The sequence below is a fragment of the Glycine soja genome, chromosome 9 (assembly GCF_004193775.1).
Source record: "Glycine soja cultivar W05 chromosome 9, ASM419377v2, whole genome shotgun sequence".
NCBI lineage: Eukaryota > Viridiplantae > Streptophyta > Magnoliopsida > Fabales > Fabaceae > Glycine > Glycine soja.
In genome coordinates this window covers 43,011,588-43,029,045 of record NC_041010.1, presented here as the reverse complement: position 1 = coordinate 43,029,045, position 17,458 = coordinate 43,011,588, and the positions used below count along the sequence as shown (strand labels likewise).

The following is a 17,458-nucleotide window of genomic DNA, read 5'->3' as shown; positions in this document are numbered from 1 at the left end:
ATAAAAAAAAAATTAAAAAGGAATCTCGTCTTTAAAGAAGACCGTAATATTTTTGTTGTTGCATATATTTAAGATGTTAGGAGAATTTTAAAACTTTAATTTGTTTGACATATACTACTCGCCATTACAATACATGTATTACATTTTCTAATTTTTTACTTTTTCAACTACATATATTTGTAACATTCACAACTCATTTGATAAGCAATTAAGTATATAATTATTCTTATTGTAACTTTTATAAAATTATAAATGAGATTATCTTATAATATATATAAACATTTTTCTAATTAAAAACAATTATAATGATTGTCATAATGTGTATATATATATATATATATATATATATATATATATTATTTAAATAGTCTTTTAAAATATAGTTTTCTATCATTTTATTTATTACACTAAAATAAACATATAAATAAAAATAACTATCATTATCATAGTGTATTTTAATGTCAAAATTTTGAAAAAAAGGATTTTTTTTTTTTACAAAATGGCGATTTAACTAAAAATATCGAAACCCCCATATAAATTGGATTTGGATATCAAATTAGAAGAGTAAATGAATTTCGATTCATTATGGCCCAACTCATTATAATCCATGGTCTGTAATGGTGGATTGAATAGTTCGTTTTGACATATCTATTGCATATTGCAACACTTTACTTAATTTTATGGTCAATCACTTTAGGAACAACCCTTTGTTAGAAACTGATAACTAATTTTGATAGATCACAATTGAAGTGGACTAAATATGATCACATTTGAGATAACTTTCTAATATGAAATAATAAAATAACATAATTAAATACAAATTTGAAACTTTAAAATATTTTTAATTTGTATTCTTCAAATTTCATTTAGATTTCAGATTTTTTTTTTATTTTAAATTTATAGTTAAGCTTTTATTAATTTTTAATTACAATATTTCTATTAATTTTTTTAGATTATTTATCAATTATTATTTAATATAAGTTGATATTATCTGAATTTATTTAAATAAATTATTTATTGTCTTTTTAAAATAATATTGAACGATAATATAGATTTTTTTAATTATTTTGTATTTTTAAATTAATATTTAAATTTTTTTAGTTAATAATATATATAATAAAATATCAAGAAGTTATCTTTCTTTTTTTTGTTAATTGAAATAATTTTCAACATTTTTAAAATTTCAAATGCATACATTTAATACTTGTATGTATTATTAATATATATATATATATATAATAAAATTTTTAGAAGTTATCTTTATTTTTTTATTAATTGAAATAATTTCCAACATTTTTAAATGCATACATTTTAATACTTTTATCTATTATTCTTATAATTAAAAAAATTATGTTGGTTAAATTGATTTACATAATTGTAACGAATAATTAATTTCACATATATCTTAGTTTATTTAATTGCAACGAATAATTCTTGACTAATTTAACATACTTAACTTAAGGGCATTAGTCAAGAATATTTAATACACAATATTAAATATTGTTAATTATTTATAAATTAGTATTAATTTTTGTCCGACTTTTGAATATAATTTATTTTGACTTCCACAATCAGATACTCAATATACCATTTTCTTAATTTATATTTTTTAACATCATTTTCTTAATTAAATTGTTAAGATTAGAGGCGAAGGGAACGGAATAGTAAGTAATTACTATAATTGTCTAAAAAAACTACGTAGTTATAAAATGATGCAGTAAAAAAAGTAATTATAAAATGAAAGCAGATTGGAGAATTTCATCCAAATGCACCATAAATTATCTCACACAATACATACGTGTCAATCGGTAATTAGTGATGCCACGGATTCACGTTGTACCTCGTAGGAGATAATAATCCAGTGCGGCGTGTATTCATACACCTCTCTAAGACCTTGCTTAAATGGTTGTACGTTGCAGACAAGACCACCCTTATAGTAAAGCCCAAAGTGTGTCACACAGCAAGTGTATCTATAAACTCAAAACAAAGAGTTCTTACAACGCAAAATTAATTTGTAGAAAAAACGTAGAGAGAGAGAGAGGAAAAAAGGAGGAACAACACAACAACGGAGAGAGAGAAAGAGAAAGAGAGAGTGGGTTCTTCACACTCTCGCATTCCGCAGATCAGATCCAAACATTCCGAATTCCTAGATCTATTTCCGCTCTCCACCCGCACTCGAATTTCCGATTAGCGATTTCAATTTCGTGTTTTCGGCGCTATTAGGTTTTCTGAGATCGAATGGCTTGCATCAAAGGGGTGAATCGATCAGCGTCGGTGGCGCTGGCGCCGGACGCTCCGTACCTGGCCGCCGGGACCATGGCTGGCGCCGTTGATCTGTCCTTCAGCTCTTCCGCGAATCTCGAGATATTCAAGCTCGATTTCCAGTCCGACGATCAGGAACTGCCTCTCGTCGCGGAGTGCCCGAGCTCCGACCGTTTCAACCGTCTCTCCTGGGGGAAGAACGGTTCTGGCTCTGAAGACTTCGCTCTCGGCCTCGTTGCCGGTGGATTGGTGGATGGCAACATTGACATCTGGAATCCTCTCACTCTGATCCGGTAATTGGTGGACCTTTCTCTCATGCGCGTTGCTTTTGTTTTGATATTGGAAATGGCATGTGTTTGCCGAGATTGGAGTTTCCTAGGGTTAGATGACCTCCTAGAAATACGGTTAGATTGCAGAATTTGGAACTTGACTGAATGCATGGTTTTAATGATTTGTGAGTTGATCGAAACATAGTACGGTTTTTAATGCATGAATTGGAGTAACGATTCAACATCAGTGATTAGTGGAAGGAGTACTCGATATTTTTATTGGATAATACGATCTTGATGCAAATCAAATTCAATTTTGAATTGCTGATTTGGTTTCTCATTATTATTATTATTGTTTGGTGTATACAATTTTCATATGATGCTTAACGATTGTTTCGAGTCAGAATAGAAATTTTGTTTGATATGAATGCATCATATTGCTGTTCGGTATACAATTTGCATTTCCTTTTGTCTTTTACTTAATGAAAAAAGAAAAAAAAATCCCATCAGGAATAACAGAGCGAACAAACAGGTAGGTAAAGTATCCTCTTAAAATGTCAAATAAAAAGAAACAATAATGGATGCATCAGGTGGAAAGAGCTGACCTACCCCTTTGCTATTAGATAAAGAATTGCTTATTCTTTTGGTAATCCTTTCTAGTTTTATTTTATCACTGCTCATTATATTTTGGGAGTGTTAGGATTTTGCAGCTTTGTGTTACTGGTCCTCCTCCCTCCTAGCCACTAGCCACTAGACAGTGGGTCTAGTGGTTTCTTGGTGTAAGAAAATTGTGGAAGATTAGGAGATGAAGGATTCCTAATAAATATATAAATTATAATGATTGAGTCCTGAAATTTACATTCTTTGTGCAGAATTATTCAAATATTATTATGTAAATTCAATGTGACACATGTTTCCCCCAATTTAAAGACATCTTTGCCCTTCACATTTTCTAATTTGAGCAATTATAGATGGATGGCATTGTCTGTCGATGCAAGTGAAGGATGATCTTATATTGGCAATCCCTTATATCTGAGCTATGCTAGCTCAAAATCAAGTTCTCTTCAAATTATAAGTGGTTGTCATGAAAATCGAGAAAGGCTATAATTTCTGTTGGATTAAATACATGGTGCCATTATTGATAAAGTATTTATTAATTCTGAATATTTTGGTTCATAGCTTAATTTGTTCAAGTTATGATTTTAGTTTCATAAACAATTTTTACTTTGCCTATCGAATGAGTTAAGTTAATTTATTTATTTTGATAACTTTTCTCAGCTCGGAGTCAAATCAAAGTTCTCTTGTTGGACACCTTGTAAGGCATAAAGGACCAGTAAGTTCTGCTTTGCTTTTATAAGCCAAACTGTTGAGTTTTAATTGTTCTTGACCATATATATTGTTTGCTTAATTTAAAATCCTATCTTATATTTTTCTTGTTTCAGGTTCGTGGTCTTGAGTTTAATGTCATTGCACCAAATCTTCTTGCATCTGGGGCTGAGGATGGTGAAATTTGCATATGGGATTTGGTCAATCCTTCAGAACCTACACATTTTCCACCACTAAAGGTCAGAGATTGTTCCCTTGAGTGTGCATGTTACAGACATTTGCCCCTGCTTTGATGGATTAATATGTTTTAATCTTCAAATATCTGTCTCTGTAAATTAATAAATTTAAAATATTTAGTGTATATGATAATGGTGCAGAGTACTGGGTCTGCTTCCCAGGGAGAAATTTCATTCTTATCTTGGAACAGTAAAGTCCAACACATATTAGCGTCTACTTCATACAATGGGACCACAGGTGAGGAAGGAATTTAATCTATCCTTTATATTCTGTTCTCAATGTTACATGTTTGGTGGAATACTATATATGTTAATATACATATTTTGGTTTTATTTTCCAGTGGTCTGGGACCTAAAGAAGCAAAAGCCAGTGATAAGGTAACTTGGTTGCTCATCTTTTGCCTTTTGTTTTGGAAGAAAGTTTGGTATTCTATTACCTAAAAAAATAATTATAACCTTATATATCATTTGTGAACTGGCAGCTTTGCAGATTCGGTTAGAAGGCGGTGTTCTGTTTTGCAGTGGAATCCTGATGTTGCCACACAACTTGTTGTTGCATCAGATGAAGACGGCTCTCCTTCTTTGAGGGTATAGCATAGTCATTGCAGATTATTTGTCTGTTTATTTCAAGGGTTGTGTGTATTGACCTTATATGAGCATGTTGATGCAGCTTTGGGACATGAGGAATACAATTTCACCAATAAAGGAGTTTGTGGGACACACTAGAGGTAATGGCACCTGTTAATTTGTTTATAATTCTTATGGCTGTCTCTTTGTCAATGCTACCTTCTCTTATTTGTAGTATTTTTTCTTTCTTGATTCCCCTCACTGATCTTTCAAATGTGGGAAGCAAGTGAGCAAGTAATGTTAGCTGTGAAACAGGCCATGATAGATAATTAAACTTTTGTTATTGTAGATCTTCTTTTTCTCTTATTTATGTGAAATTTGTGTGAATTATATATGAAGAGGAGGGAGGGTGATATAGTGCTAGGAAGCATGGATATGACAGAAGACATGGATACCGGCATGACTTTGACATGGGGGCATGAAAATTTTTAGAGACTTTGGGACATGACATGGCTCAGTTATGGTACAATGTATACAATTAGTATTAGTATAAAAGCACAAAACATAAATTAAAAGAGAATCAATATTTAACGATAAAAGTTCAGAAAATGCAAAGTGGAAAAATTCCAAAATGTAAGTAGAGCAGTGTCCTTAGTTTCCTTGAAGTGTCTAACAGTGGTACATGTTAGACATGAATATGATGCCTATTTTGAAGTGTCCCTGCTTCCTAGGATATTGGGATTATTCTACCTTATGCCTTTCCTATTCCTTGTTTGGAAACACTGCAAAAAAAGGCTTCACTGAATACATTTGGATTGGTATCCAATCAAGTACTTAGTATAGTAGATTTTCTTCCTTTATGTAGTGGACAGTATACAGCCCATGTTGCCAAATGTGCCTGAATTGGACAATTTGCCTGAAAATCAAGGTATATTTAAATTTAAGTCTATACTTGTTTTGAGTCCCTCCAAAAACTTGATGGCAGTGATTTTTGCTTTCATTTTGACAATTGAGCAGACACCCTGTTAGGCATCTTGTGTTTGTTTAGTGATCATTTTGTTTTTATTTATAGTTTTTGTTATCTATGCTATGCTTTTGCACCTAGTATAATGTACCGTAAGATTGTCAATTATTCCTGTTAAATTAATGTGCTGATGGATGATAGCATCTTAGGTTATGATTTGTCATTTATAGGCTTCTAGATCTTGATTTTATAGTTCTTGCAGTTTTATTGTGAAACTTAGTCTCTTTCACTGTTTTCAGTTTATCTTATTTGGTTTTGTTGCCTGAATTTACTATATTAGGGGTAATTGCAATGTCTTGGTGTCCCAATGATAGCTCTTATTTGCTTACCTGTGGCAAAGATAGCCGGACTATATGCTGGGACATGATTTCTGGAGAGGTGGTGCTTTTGCCTTTTTTTACCCATCTCATATTCTGTTTGATGAGTTCCAGAACTGCTCGATTGCATTGACATTTACAAATATAGTACATTGGCTCAGTGGTGATGGTTTTTCCTTTTTGGGTGGGGGTGGGGTACAGATTGCCTACGAATTGCCAGCTGGGACCAATTGGAATTTTGATGTGCATTGGTATCCCAGGATACCTGGAGTAATATCAGCATCTTCCTTTGATGGAAAAATTGGTATATATAATATTAAGGTACAAATATTTTTGGTGGTTTATTTTAGTTTTGGTGAGTTTTCACCTGATTTTGTTTAGCAAGTATGTGGAAGTCTGCTGTAATGTTGAAGGAATTCATTTTGAGAGTAAACTTGGAGTGATATGACAAAGTGTCATGGAAAATAAAATATTAGATAAGTCATGCCTAAATTTCATTTGCTATATTTTTATTGGCCATAATTCATAAATACTAGTTATGGTGGAATGTGATGAAGTAGCGTCTTACAATATGTATAATGAATTAATATTTTACTCTACAAATACAAATTTTGATATAACCATATTCACGTTGTCCCTCATCAAACGTTTCTGTTTTTTATATTATAGCTTGCTGTAGTAAAGTTTTTTCTGTCTGTCTTCATTTGCTGTCCATCTCATTCTTTATCACTTCAATCGTGTTTATAACTTATAAAATAAGTAATTTTTTTGTTGAAGTTATAGACATGACACTGATTCCCCATTATATTTTGCATTGATTCTTGTTTTTCCTGTCCAAAATCTTATTTTTAATTAAATCTCTCTTTAAGCATGCAAGCATTTTTCGCATGATCGACTTTTGACACTGTCCTAGACTTTTTGTCAAAACCTGTTAGTTTTTGCTTATAGACTTGGCTTAATTGGGTATTTGGGTTATTCATAACATTTTGCATGGCATTAGGCTTTATTATATTTAAATTTTCCCTTTTAAGCCAAATTAGATAAGAATATATGGGATAAAAATGTAAGCAATTTTAAATATGTTTTGCCTATTTCTAATTTCTTTTTGGTAATATAGTCATAATTTGCATTCCAGATTCTCTTCTATATCTCTTTATTTGCCACATTATTTACAGTAATATTTGTAATTGTCTGCAGGGTTGCCGTCAAAATGATATTGGGGAAAATGATTTTGGTGCAGGTGATATATTTTTTTTCGGTCTATGGAATAAACTATTATAATTTTACATATAATTTCTCATATATCATCTGTATGTGATTGACATACTCAAACAGTCTATGTAGCTTTTCTTTATAAGCATATTGTGGGTTTGTTTTGTGTGTTGAGGAGGGATAGGCAAGGCTTTCTGTTCTTAAGAACGCCTTGGTATCAGGGCTTTTTTGGAATCTCTTGATGAAATTTCGGTTCTGTGCAGTACCACTGAGAGCACCAAAATGGTATAAACGTCCTGCTGGTGTGTCTTTTGGCTTTGGAGGCAAACTTGTGTCATTTCATCCCAGGGCATCTGCTGCAGGTTCTCCAGCTGGTGCTTCAGAGGTAAGGTTTTAGTGCTTTGATCATATGTGAATGGCAAATTTCTTAAAACTTTTAATTGAATTCATTCTATTTGTGATTTTCCAGGTTTATGTGCATAACTTGGTCACTGAAAATGGTCTAGTTAGTCGTTCATCTGAGTTTGAAGCTGCAATACAGAATGGAGAAAGGTCTTTATTGAGGGTTTTATGCGGAAAAAAAACTGAGGAATCAGAGTGAGTTCTATTCATGAAGTGCAACATTGTCTCATGGTCTTTCTTTATTATGCCTAACCTAATCCGTTACACTTGGAACAATGCTGATCACTTTTTGATGTTATAGATCTGAGGAGGAAAGAGAAACATGGGGCTTTTTGAAGGTTATGTTTGAAGATGATGGGACTGCACGCACAAAACTTCTCTCACATCTTGGTTTCAATGTACCTAGTGAAGCAAAAGACACAGTTAATGATGATCTTTCCCAAGAAGTAAATGCACTAGGACTTGAGGACACAACTGTTGATAATACTGGACATGTGTCTACTAATGAAACCCCTATTTTCTCTACTGATAATGGGGAAGATTTCTTTAATAATCTTCCCAGTCCTAAAGCTGATACCCCTGTATCTACTTCTGCTGGCAACTTTGTTGTTGCGGAAAATGCCAATGGTTCAAAGAAAATCCAAGATGATGTGGAAGTGGAGGAGAGCAGTGACCCTTCATTTGACGACAGTGTTCAGCATGCTTTAGTTGTTGGGGACTACAATGGGGCAGTAATGCAATGCATTTCTGCAAATAAATGGGCTGATGCATTAGTTATTGCTCATGTTGGGAATGCTTCCTTGTGGGAAAGTACACGGGATCAATACCTTAAAATGGTCCGATCACCATACTTGAAGGTAGCTGATGATAACATCATATAAACTGTCAATTTTATATCTAACAAAAATTCTATCCTATACCTACCTGATATTTTGTTTTTTTAGAAATCTCTTTATTTGTGGGTCATTTCCATTTTCAGATTGTATCAGCAATGGTGAGCAATGATCTCTTGAGCTTAGTGAACACCAGACCACTGAAGTTTTGGAAAGAAACCCTTGCGCTTCTTTGTAGTGTAAGTCTCTTTGGTCTTTGCTGCTTGTCTAATTTTTTTAGTAAGATTATGAAGTGCTGACATCATTTTAGTATTTCTATCGTTCTTAAATTGATAAAAAAAAGGAATGCCAAGTTACCTAATGATGTTTTACTAGCATCTCAAACTCACTTGCTCTTCTTATTATACCCTGGGTTTCTTTTAATAGTTTATTAGTTCTTGTTAACATATTGCCATCTCTATAATTGCTGCATATTGAAAGCCTGCATCTTCTGCCTTCACCTTTTGACCATGGCTTCATATTGTTGTTACTAATGGAGTAAGGGTCATATTATGATTGGATTAAGTTGAGACCAGAATTTCTCTTATAGTACAAATTAGAAACTTCATATTAGCCAGAAATTTTCATGATTGAGTTATTATATATTACATATTATTCATGTTATCACATATTAACAGTTTGCTCAGAGAGATGAATGGACTATGCTTTGTGACACACTTGCTTCAAAACTCATGGGGGCTGGCAATACATTAGCTGCAACTCTGTGTTATATATGTGCTGGAAATATTGATAAAACTGTTGAAATTTGGTCAAGGAGCCTGTCAAATGAGCACGAGGGAAAATCTTATGTTGACCTTCTTCAGGTAAGATTGACCCTCTTGTTGTAGCTGTTATAAAATTCTCGCTTACCAGTATTGCTGCTAGAAAATTGACAAGATTATCTATTGTTAGGATTTAATGGAAAAGACTATTGTTCTTGCCTTGGCAACTGGGCAGAAGCAGTTTAGTGCTTCTCTGTGCAAGCTTGTTGAGAAATATGCTGAAATTTTAGCAAGTCAAGGGCTGTTGACTACAGCGATGGAGTATTTAAAACTTTTGGGTTCTGAAGAACTGTCGCCTGAACTAACAATTTTAAAGGATCGAATTGCTCTTTCTACAGAACCTGGTAAAAATTTTCTTGGACTCAAAGGGATGCTGATTATTAGCAAGTGACACTTTGCATGCTACTTTTGCTTGATGAATACTTACTTTTTTAGTAGAACAGTAATCTTGTGTTAGGAATAAACTTAGTATGGCGTAGTTCTATTTTATGGTTAAAACTTTAGTGCATAGTTCTATGCTGCTATGTTTTAAGAAGACTTAACCAGTCAAATGGTTACTTATGCCACCCTTTGAACAATCTTAATGAATAGTGGAGTGTTTAATCGTTCATAAACTGAAATATTTTCACCAAGAGTTTCTTTTTGGTAAATTTCATATCTTACATTATTCTAATTAAAAGTAGATCATTTGTTAACCACATTTAGCATGTAGAGCTGCAGCTCATTAAAGTTAACTTACACTGAGGGAGGAACACCATAATTATTTTGTTATTTAAGGATTCTTGATTGGAGAGACCTATTTTTATATTTTTTAGTTATTTGATTAATTATTATCTTGTTACAAATTCAGCTGCTAGTGTTTCCATTTTTTAATTGTGAAACTTGCTGTACACCTATATTTTATTCACTTTTTTTGCTTCCTTTTCAAATGGTTATTGCTTGCAGAGAAAGACTTCAAAACTACTGCTTTTGAAGGTTCTCAATCACACAGTGGGTCCTATTATGGTGCTGATAATTCCAATTATAATAGCAATTATTATCAGGTAGTTATTTAACTTTGTTCTTTACCATTTTCTTTTTTGGTGCAGAAAACATGTCTTTTTACAATTTGAAATGATTCCAAATAATCTTTGTTGTTTAGGAGCCAGTACCCACTCAAGTGCAGCATGGTGTTTCTGGAATTCAATATCCTGACAGCTATCAACAGTCATTTGATCCTAGATATGGAAGAGGCTATGGTGCTCCTACTCATACTCCACCCCAGCAACCTCTACAGCCTAATTTGTTTGTTCCTCCGCAGGCTACTCAGGTTGCGCAAACTCCCCAGGTATGTCATGATATCATGTTACATCTTAAAAAAAAAAGAATCTTTGTTGTGTTTGCGGATAATGTTTATGGAATTATAGCTCAGCGGTAATTTGAGTTTTATTCAAAATATATTGATAGTCTATAGTTGTTTTTGGGTGAAATAATTATTTTCTTTAAAGTTCCTTTTAGAGGATGAATTTTTCTTTTCTAGATAAGTTGAACCAAACATGCACATAGTGTGTGAATTTTGACTCCAAATGATTGATTTGGACATAGAAGAAAAGTTGTTTTGGGATGTAATTGCAAACCCAAGCAGTGACAACCATTTCTTTGAGATACAAGAAGAACTTTGTTTGAAATTAAAACCTCTGCTAAGACAGACACATGGTAGATAATATTAAGGTATGCAGTTTTTTATTTTATTTTTATTATTGTTAGCAGGCACGATGAGGGGAAACTCATACTCTGGGTCTCTTGTATAATCTGGAATTATTGTTTAGTGGGTTTTAGTAGCAAGTCTCTCCTTGTATAAGATTTAATGTTATATTCCAAACATTTTTTGAAGTTTCCTTTTCATAATCAATTAAGATTTCCCTTGTTGCTTGAATCTAATTATTTTTTTCTTGTAGCCGACTTTCTCAAATACTGCTGTTGCACCACCACCTTTGAGAACCTTTGATCCTCAAACTCCTCCTGTGCTTAGAAATGTGGAGCGATATCAGCAGCCTACATTGGGTTCTCAATTGTATAATGTCTGTAAACCCTTTTAATTTCAAATTTTGTATTATCAATTATTTGAGGCTACTTGTGGATTAAACCATGACTTTCTATATTTCAGACAACCAATCCACCTTACCAGCCTACACCCCCTGCTCCATCACAAGTGGCCTTGAGTCATGGCCAGAACTTGTCACAAGTTGTGGCACCTACCCCAAATCCAATGGGATTCATGCCAGTCTCTGGTTCTGGTAATGTCCAAAGACCTGGGATGGGATCAATACAACCTCCCAGTCCCCCTCAAGTGCAACCTGTGCAACCACCTCCAGCACCTCCAACTCCTCCTCCTACTTTGCAGACTGCTGATACTTCAAAAGTACCTGGTAATTTTAAATTGCACCAAAAGAATTATGAATTTGCCTGTGTTTATTTTAATATGGGTCGTAATAGAAATCTTGAACTCATCATATTTGTTGAGCTATTTGCTTGCGTTGACTGTGCCAGGGCATCAAATGCCTATTGTCACAACTTTGACAAGGCTTTTCAATGAGACATCAGACGCCCTTGGAGGTTCACGTGCAAATCCAGCTAGGAAGCGGGAGATAGAAGACAACTCGAAGAGACTTGGTGGATTGTTTGCCAAGTTAAATAGTGGAGACATATCAAAAAATGCTTCTGATAAGCTCCTTCAGCTTTGTCAGGCATTAGACAATGGTGATTTTGGTACTGCCCTACAAATTCAGGTAAATCAATTGCAAATGCAAATTATAGTATTTACCTGTGTAAATAACCTGCATCAAATCTACATTCTAGCTGTTTTACTGGTGTTGCAGGTTCTTCTTACTACTACCGAGTGGGACGAATGCCAGTCCTGGTTAGGTTCACTCAAGCGGATGATCAAGACAAGACAGAGCGTGAGACTAAGTTAAAAAAGTTACAGATATCTTTTTGCTGATTTTGGAAATTTTTCATGTGATTAGCATCTTGCAGTAGTGATTGCTGATCCTCCTATCAATGTACACAGACTGTTGCCATCTCTAGATTTCAGGTGCAGGGTTTTGATATGTGCTTCTACAATTTCTTGCTGTGTCTGCAGCTTTCACATCGATTGTTATTAAAAGCTGTTACTGAAGGTAGTTTTCAGGAAATGATTAGAAATTTTTGCAGATTGTTTTTCGACCAATATTTGTAATATGGAGAAAAGTGTTGTCTGTCTGTTTGTCCTAAAAATTTCAGATGGGTTTTTTCCTCACACCCCTGTCGTACCATGGTGACGCTCCAAGCTATTCTAGTGTTAGTTATAGATTGATGTTTCTTTTCTTTTTAAAGAGTATTTTGTATAACACTAGCCATATAAGTATTGATTTGATCGTCAAACAGGTGAATAATGTAGCATCATGTTTTTTTAATCATCCATCATTTAATTTCTCCAAGCTGTACATGTTTGTGATTTAGACGCACTAGTTTCAACGGGCTGTCCATGGCGCTTGGGGCCTAGCGTGATCATGTAGTATTTGTGGGTTGACATTTCTCAGGACATGAAATATGATTAAAAAACTTACGTATCAGTGCCAAAAAGCTCATCGCAATGCGACATGAATTACGATGCAAAAGATTGGATTGTGAACTATGAATTTTAATTATGTCTCATCCTAACTGACTGAGATCTAACTATTGGTTTGGAGTTGTCATATTGGGGATGTGTCTCTTACATCCTTTTTTTTATGCATGTGCCTTGGGTGTGCAGTTCACGATGATTTAGTTTATTAAATAAATTAAAATATTTAAATTCCTTTGAAAAGTATTAATGTTTTCAATGTTTTTGAGGTGAGCATTTTTTATGCTTATATATATATACATATATGTTTTTTTGAAAGATGTTTAAATATAATGTTAGTCTTCTTATTTTGTTAAATTTATAATTTTGGTGTATTTATCTTAAAATAAATGTATTTGATTTTTTATTTCTAAAAATATGTAATTTTGATTCAATTTTTAAGATACTTATTTTTATTTAACTAATTTTTTTGTATGTCTTAGGTGATTATGTTAAGTCTAGGATGCATGGCTACATATATTAGCTGTAGATTTGGGGGAATGCGACGAGAATTTGAACAAAAGATATTTGAAATGGTTGAAAAAGCACTTTTGGATGCTGGAATTTCCGGGAGTGTCCAAAGAAAATATTATTATTAAAAAAACTAATAATTTAGTTTATAGAAAAAAATGTCGGTACGAATATTTAAATACGTTTGATAATTTGGATTAAAATATGGAAACACTGAATTTTGTCTGGACTAAGTAATAAAAATATAAGAAAAATAAAATAAGTTAAAATAAAAAATAAATTACAAAATATGAAATGGAAAAGTACTGGAAAAAAAATGCAAAGATGAGTCTAAAGAAAATAAATAAAAACAAAACAAAAAAAAATCTAAAAAACCTCATATACATATATATAAACAAAACAAGAAAAACAAAATACAAAAAAAAGAGGGGAAGGCACTCCTTGCTATTCTAAGTAAACAAGTTTCTTCAATATCGCTTTCTGTTTTTGCCTTTCTCGTCCCAAAACTCCAGCTTTGCAGGCACATCTGTCCTCTGCCTGCTCTGCACAACCGTCCCTGCTCCAAAATGAGGAGAATATGGTTAATGTAAATAAAAATTGATGCGAAATAGAAAACTCAATACTTGTTTTTAGATAACTTTTTATTTTCCATAATCAATGAAGTTAAATAGAAAATCAACTAATATCAATTATGAAGAAATCAACATAAACAATAGAAAAGGAATGTTATAAAAAATCTGATTAGAACATGAAGAATCCAAAGCATACTCGGCTTCACGCAAAATATGAACGAGCTTAATCCAAATGCGAATGAGGCCTTTAATCTTTTCCACAAACGAGAAGCAGAGGATGTGAGAACTACAACAACCCTCCAAAACAGTTAGTGATTCTGACTCGCTCCCTTTGATTCTTGTTTAGTTATACAAACTCTAGGCTAAGTCCATGCAACACTCCCCATAGTTCAGCCTGGAGAACCCAAAAAAACAATTAAACACCCACACATTATGCGCAAACCAATCACCAATGGGCACACACCAAACATCTTATTCTTAGAGACAACTAACACAAAATTAACAAATGATAAAATATTTTTTAAAAATGCTTTTCATTCCTTCAAATAGGGTAAATGATATAATTAGTTTCCTTTGATAAATATTTATGTAATAAAAAGATGTAAAACATATATTGTTTTTGTGGATATACTATCAGAGCTCCCTCTCATTTGTTTTGGGTAGCTTTTCATATTTCTTTAGTTTTCTGGCTTTTCTGGATATACTCAATCTGATTGGCCATGCTATATAGATTAAGTGCCTCGTTGTTAACTCAATCTGATTAGCTCATGGAAGTGTAAATTTCATCTAATGCATCTCTATATCCAAGGTGGATTTTGTTAAATGCTTTGTTGTTCTTCTGACATTTATAAACTGGAAAGTTGAGAATAAAATTGATATTTGTTTATGTATTCTGTAGTAGGATTCTCTTTGGGGTAAGAATATAAGAGACAAGGTATACTTTTAGAGCCAAACTTTCTATTTTTCTGTTTGGTCTTTTTTTTCTTCCTGTTTAGTCTCTTTTTTAAATGTTTGGGAGTAAGAATATAAGATTCATGTGTTTTTTCTATTTTTTTTCCCTGTTATATCACTTTCTCCAGATCTATTGTATGCTTTATTTTTTATCACTGTATCATGTACGAAGCATGCATAGTTATACCAAGATTTACCACTGTCCCAATGGTGCTGAGAAGTCAGATTGTGGTACATAGTCCATTTCAGGTTTAAAGGCAGAGCAAAAGTTGATTCTTCTATTTTGTAGCAGTGTCGGATTATGATATATATTCCATTTCCGATTTAAAAGCAGAGTAAAAAGCTAATTGCTGTGTTCTGTAGCAGTGTCAGATTGTGCTATATATTCTATTTCAGGTTTAAAAGCCGAGTAAAAGTTGGTTGTTGTGTTTTGTATGCCTTTCAAAATACCAATGTGAGCTCATGTTCAGTAGGATGCAAGTAGCTTTGTTTTCTGAACAGCCTGGTATATATTCTGAACATCTTTTATTTTCTGTTTTTTTTTGTGACATAATTCCTGTATATCTTTTATTTTCAGCTTTTACTGACATAATATTTTTAATTGTTTCATGCTCTTAATTTCTGTATTAATCTTAATTGAACTATAAAAAAAGCATATCTTTGGCACTTGGGTACGGGCCTTACTTGGGAGCAGCCACATTTTTGTTTAAAATATGCTTTTCTATTTTGAAGGTTTGAACATGGACAAGAAAACAGAAAGGACCGCTTAAGGCAACCTGGATCACTATCTCTATCCATGGTCTCACTCCCTGCAATTGAATCAATTGTTGATTCCTTCCCTTAAAATCGATGTGGCCGATGGAGGCAATGATGCTGAGCAGTAAGTCTCCTAATCCCAATTATCTTAAGCAAATATGTGGGCATAAATAATGTCATTAAATGTGTCGCTGTGGTTTTTGTTTGGAACAAAGAAAGTCAACTTCAAGATTTTTAAATTTGTCCTTATTTTTTTCCCCAAAGAATCTCTCAGGAATCCTGAGTAGCAAGTATTGTACTTTCTCTCTGAGCTGTCTTGCACTGCATGTGAGCAACCATGTTTAGTTTGTAAATAAGGTTAGAGCTTTCGAACATCTGTGATGTTAGACAAATCCTTCTAGTATTTGAAGGGAAGTGGTAACCATTTTGAGAAAGAAGCTTACTTAACCTTTATTTGTCACGTTTATGAGCTTATGGTATTTCTTGTAAGCAACTCGGGGAATGATTCTCTTTTAAGTCCGCATCAACAAAATAATTTCATTTATAGAAGACACACCCAGTTACCCACCACATCATTTAAACATGCGGTTAAAAAATACCAAGTGCATTGATAAATTAATACAAGGCTGTTCTTTAACAAGTGCTTTTAAGTTCAATTCTGAATATAGTTACGTTGAATACATGAATAAATAGTTTTGTTGTGCATAGTAATATTTTTTTATTCGTAGGATTAAAAAACAAGTATCAAAGATACTTACAACAACTCAAGTATTTTGTTCAGCCCATTGAATTTGATTTTTTGGTGTCAAAGTAATCTTTTTTAACTTGAGAGAATGATTGTCTCATAAATATCATAACATACAAGGGAGTCATAAGGTGGTTTTGAGGAAGGACATAAAGGTAGGGTTGGAGTAATGAGACGATGGATTTGAATCATATCACTAACATAACATATTAATTATTAACATTTTTCTATAAAAAAAATTATTACAACATTCAATATCATTAAGGATTAGTATGGATAACAAAGACATTCTCATTTTTTTTTTCCTTTTCTTTTCTCTCAAAGTTTCCGCAACACTAAGACTAGACTGCCTGTGAAAGCCGATAAGAAATTTTGACCCCTTAACATACTTGATACTTCCCTAACTATGCAACAAATTCTCTACAATTAAATAATAACACATGATTTAATTATTTTGAGTCTCGTATTAATTCAATAATTCATAAAGAAGGGCGTGACGGCTTGGATGCTGCACGTGAGCAGAAGGAAAATGGTCCGGTCAAAACCTTGAAATAGATGTTGTCCCAATTCGGAAAGGGGATAAAAGAAATGTGGAAATATTACAAATAAATAAATCTTTACATACATATATTTTTTTCTTCCTTTTCAAATCAACAACAAAACTACATTAACCAAGTCTTTCCTGGTTAGGTGAAATTATTGTTGCGAATTATTTAAAACCTAACTATATATTTAAAAAATCAAATTTTAAATTATTATTGTACATAAAATACATTTTTGTACTTTTTTTAATTTCTATTCTATAATAAATACATATATTTTTCAAATGTGTAAATTAATTAAAAATTATATGAGAAGTAAGAATATAATTGATAAAAATAAGTAATTAATTTTAATTTAAACTTTGAAAATACAGATAAATATAAACAAAAATTCTTTTAAAAAAGCTGACATAAAAAATGGAGTAATTAATTGTTGTTTCTCAACAATCCTTCTTAATTACTAACTTCCCAACATCAAATATTGTTGATCTTATACTCCCTTCATCTCATAAGAAATGTCATATTAAAAT

At 32.6% G+C, this 17,458-nt stretch overlaps 1 protein-coding gene across 1 annotated transcript; it reads left to right on the top strand.

The window, feature by feature from the left end:
- Positions 1–1,973: 1,973 nt before the first annotated feature.
- LOC114425024 (protein transport protein SEC31 homolog B-like) lies at positions 1,974–12,725 on the top strand. Its single transcript, XM_028391749.1, has 22 exons — positions 1,974–2,555; positions 3,810–3,864; positions 3,974–4,096; positions 4,235–4,331; positions 4,435–4,471; positions 4,576–4,681; positions 4,764–4,821; positions 5,965–6,062; positions 6,203–6,322; positions 7,199–7,241; positions 7,477–7,598; positions 7,683–7,810; positions 7,917–8,472; positions 8,595–8,687; positions 9,126–9,311; positions 9,400–9,613; positions 10,215–10,312; positions 10,411–10,596; positions 11,207–11,329; positions 11,416–11,677; positions 11,799–12,037; positions 12,128–12,725. The coding sequence occupies exons 1-22, from the start codon at positions 2,239–2,241 to the stop codon at positions 12,221–12,223; spliced, it is 3,357 nt and encodes a 1,118-aa protein (XP_028247550.1). The 5' UTR covers positions 1,974–2,238; the 3' UTR covers positions 12,224–12,725.
- The last annotated feature ends 4,733 nt before the right edge of the window (positions 12,726–17,458 follow it).

Coding starts and splice junctions, on each gene's coding strand:
- LOC114425024 (XM_028391749.1), top strand. CDS start 2,239: ATGGCTTGCATCAAAGGGGTGAATCGATCAGCGTCGGTGGCGCTGGCG. Junction 6,063..6,202: donor GGGACATGATTTCTGGAGAG/GTGGTGCTTTTG, acceptor GGTGGGGTACAG/ATTGCCTACGAATTGCCAGC. Junction 11,678..11,798: donor TGATACTTCAAAAGTACCTG/GTAATTTTAAAT, acceptor TGACTGTGCCAG/GGCATCAAATGCCTATTGTC.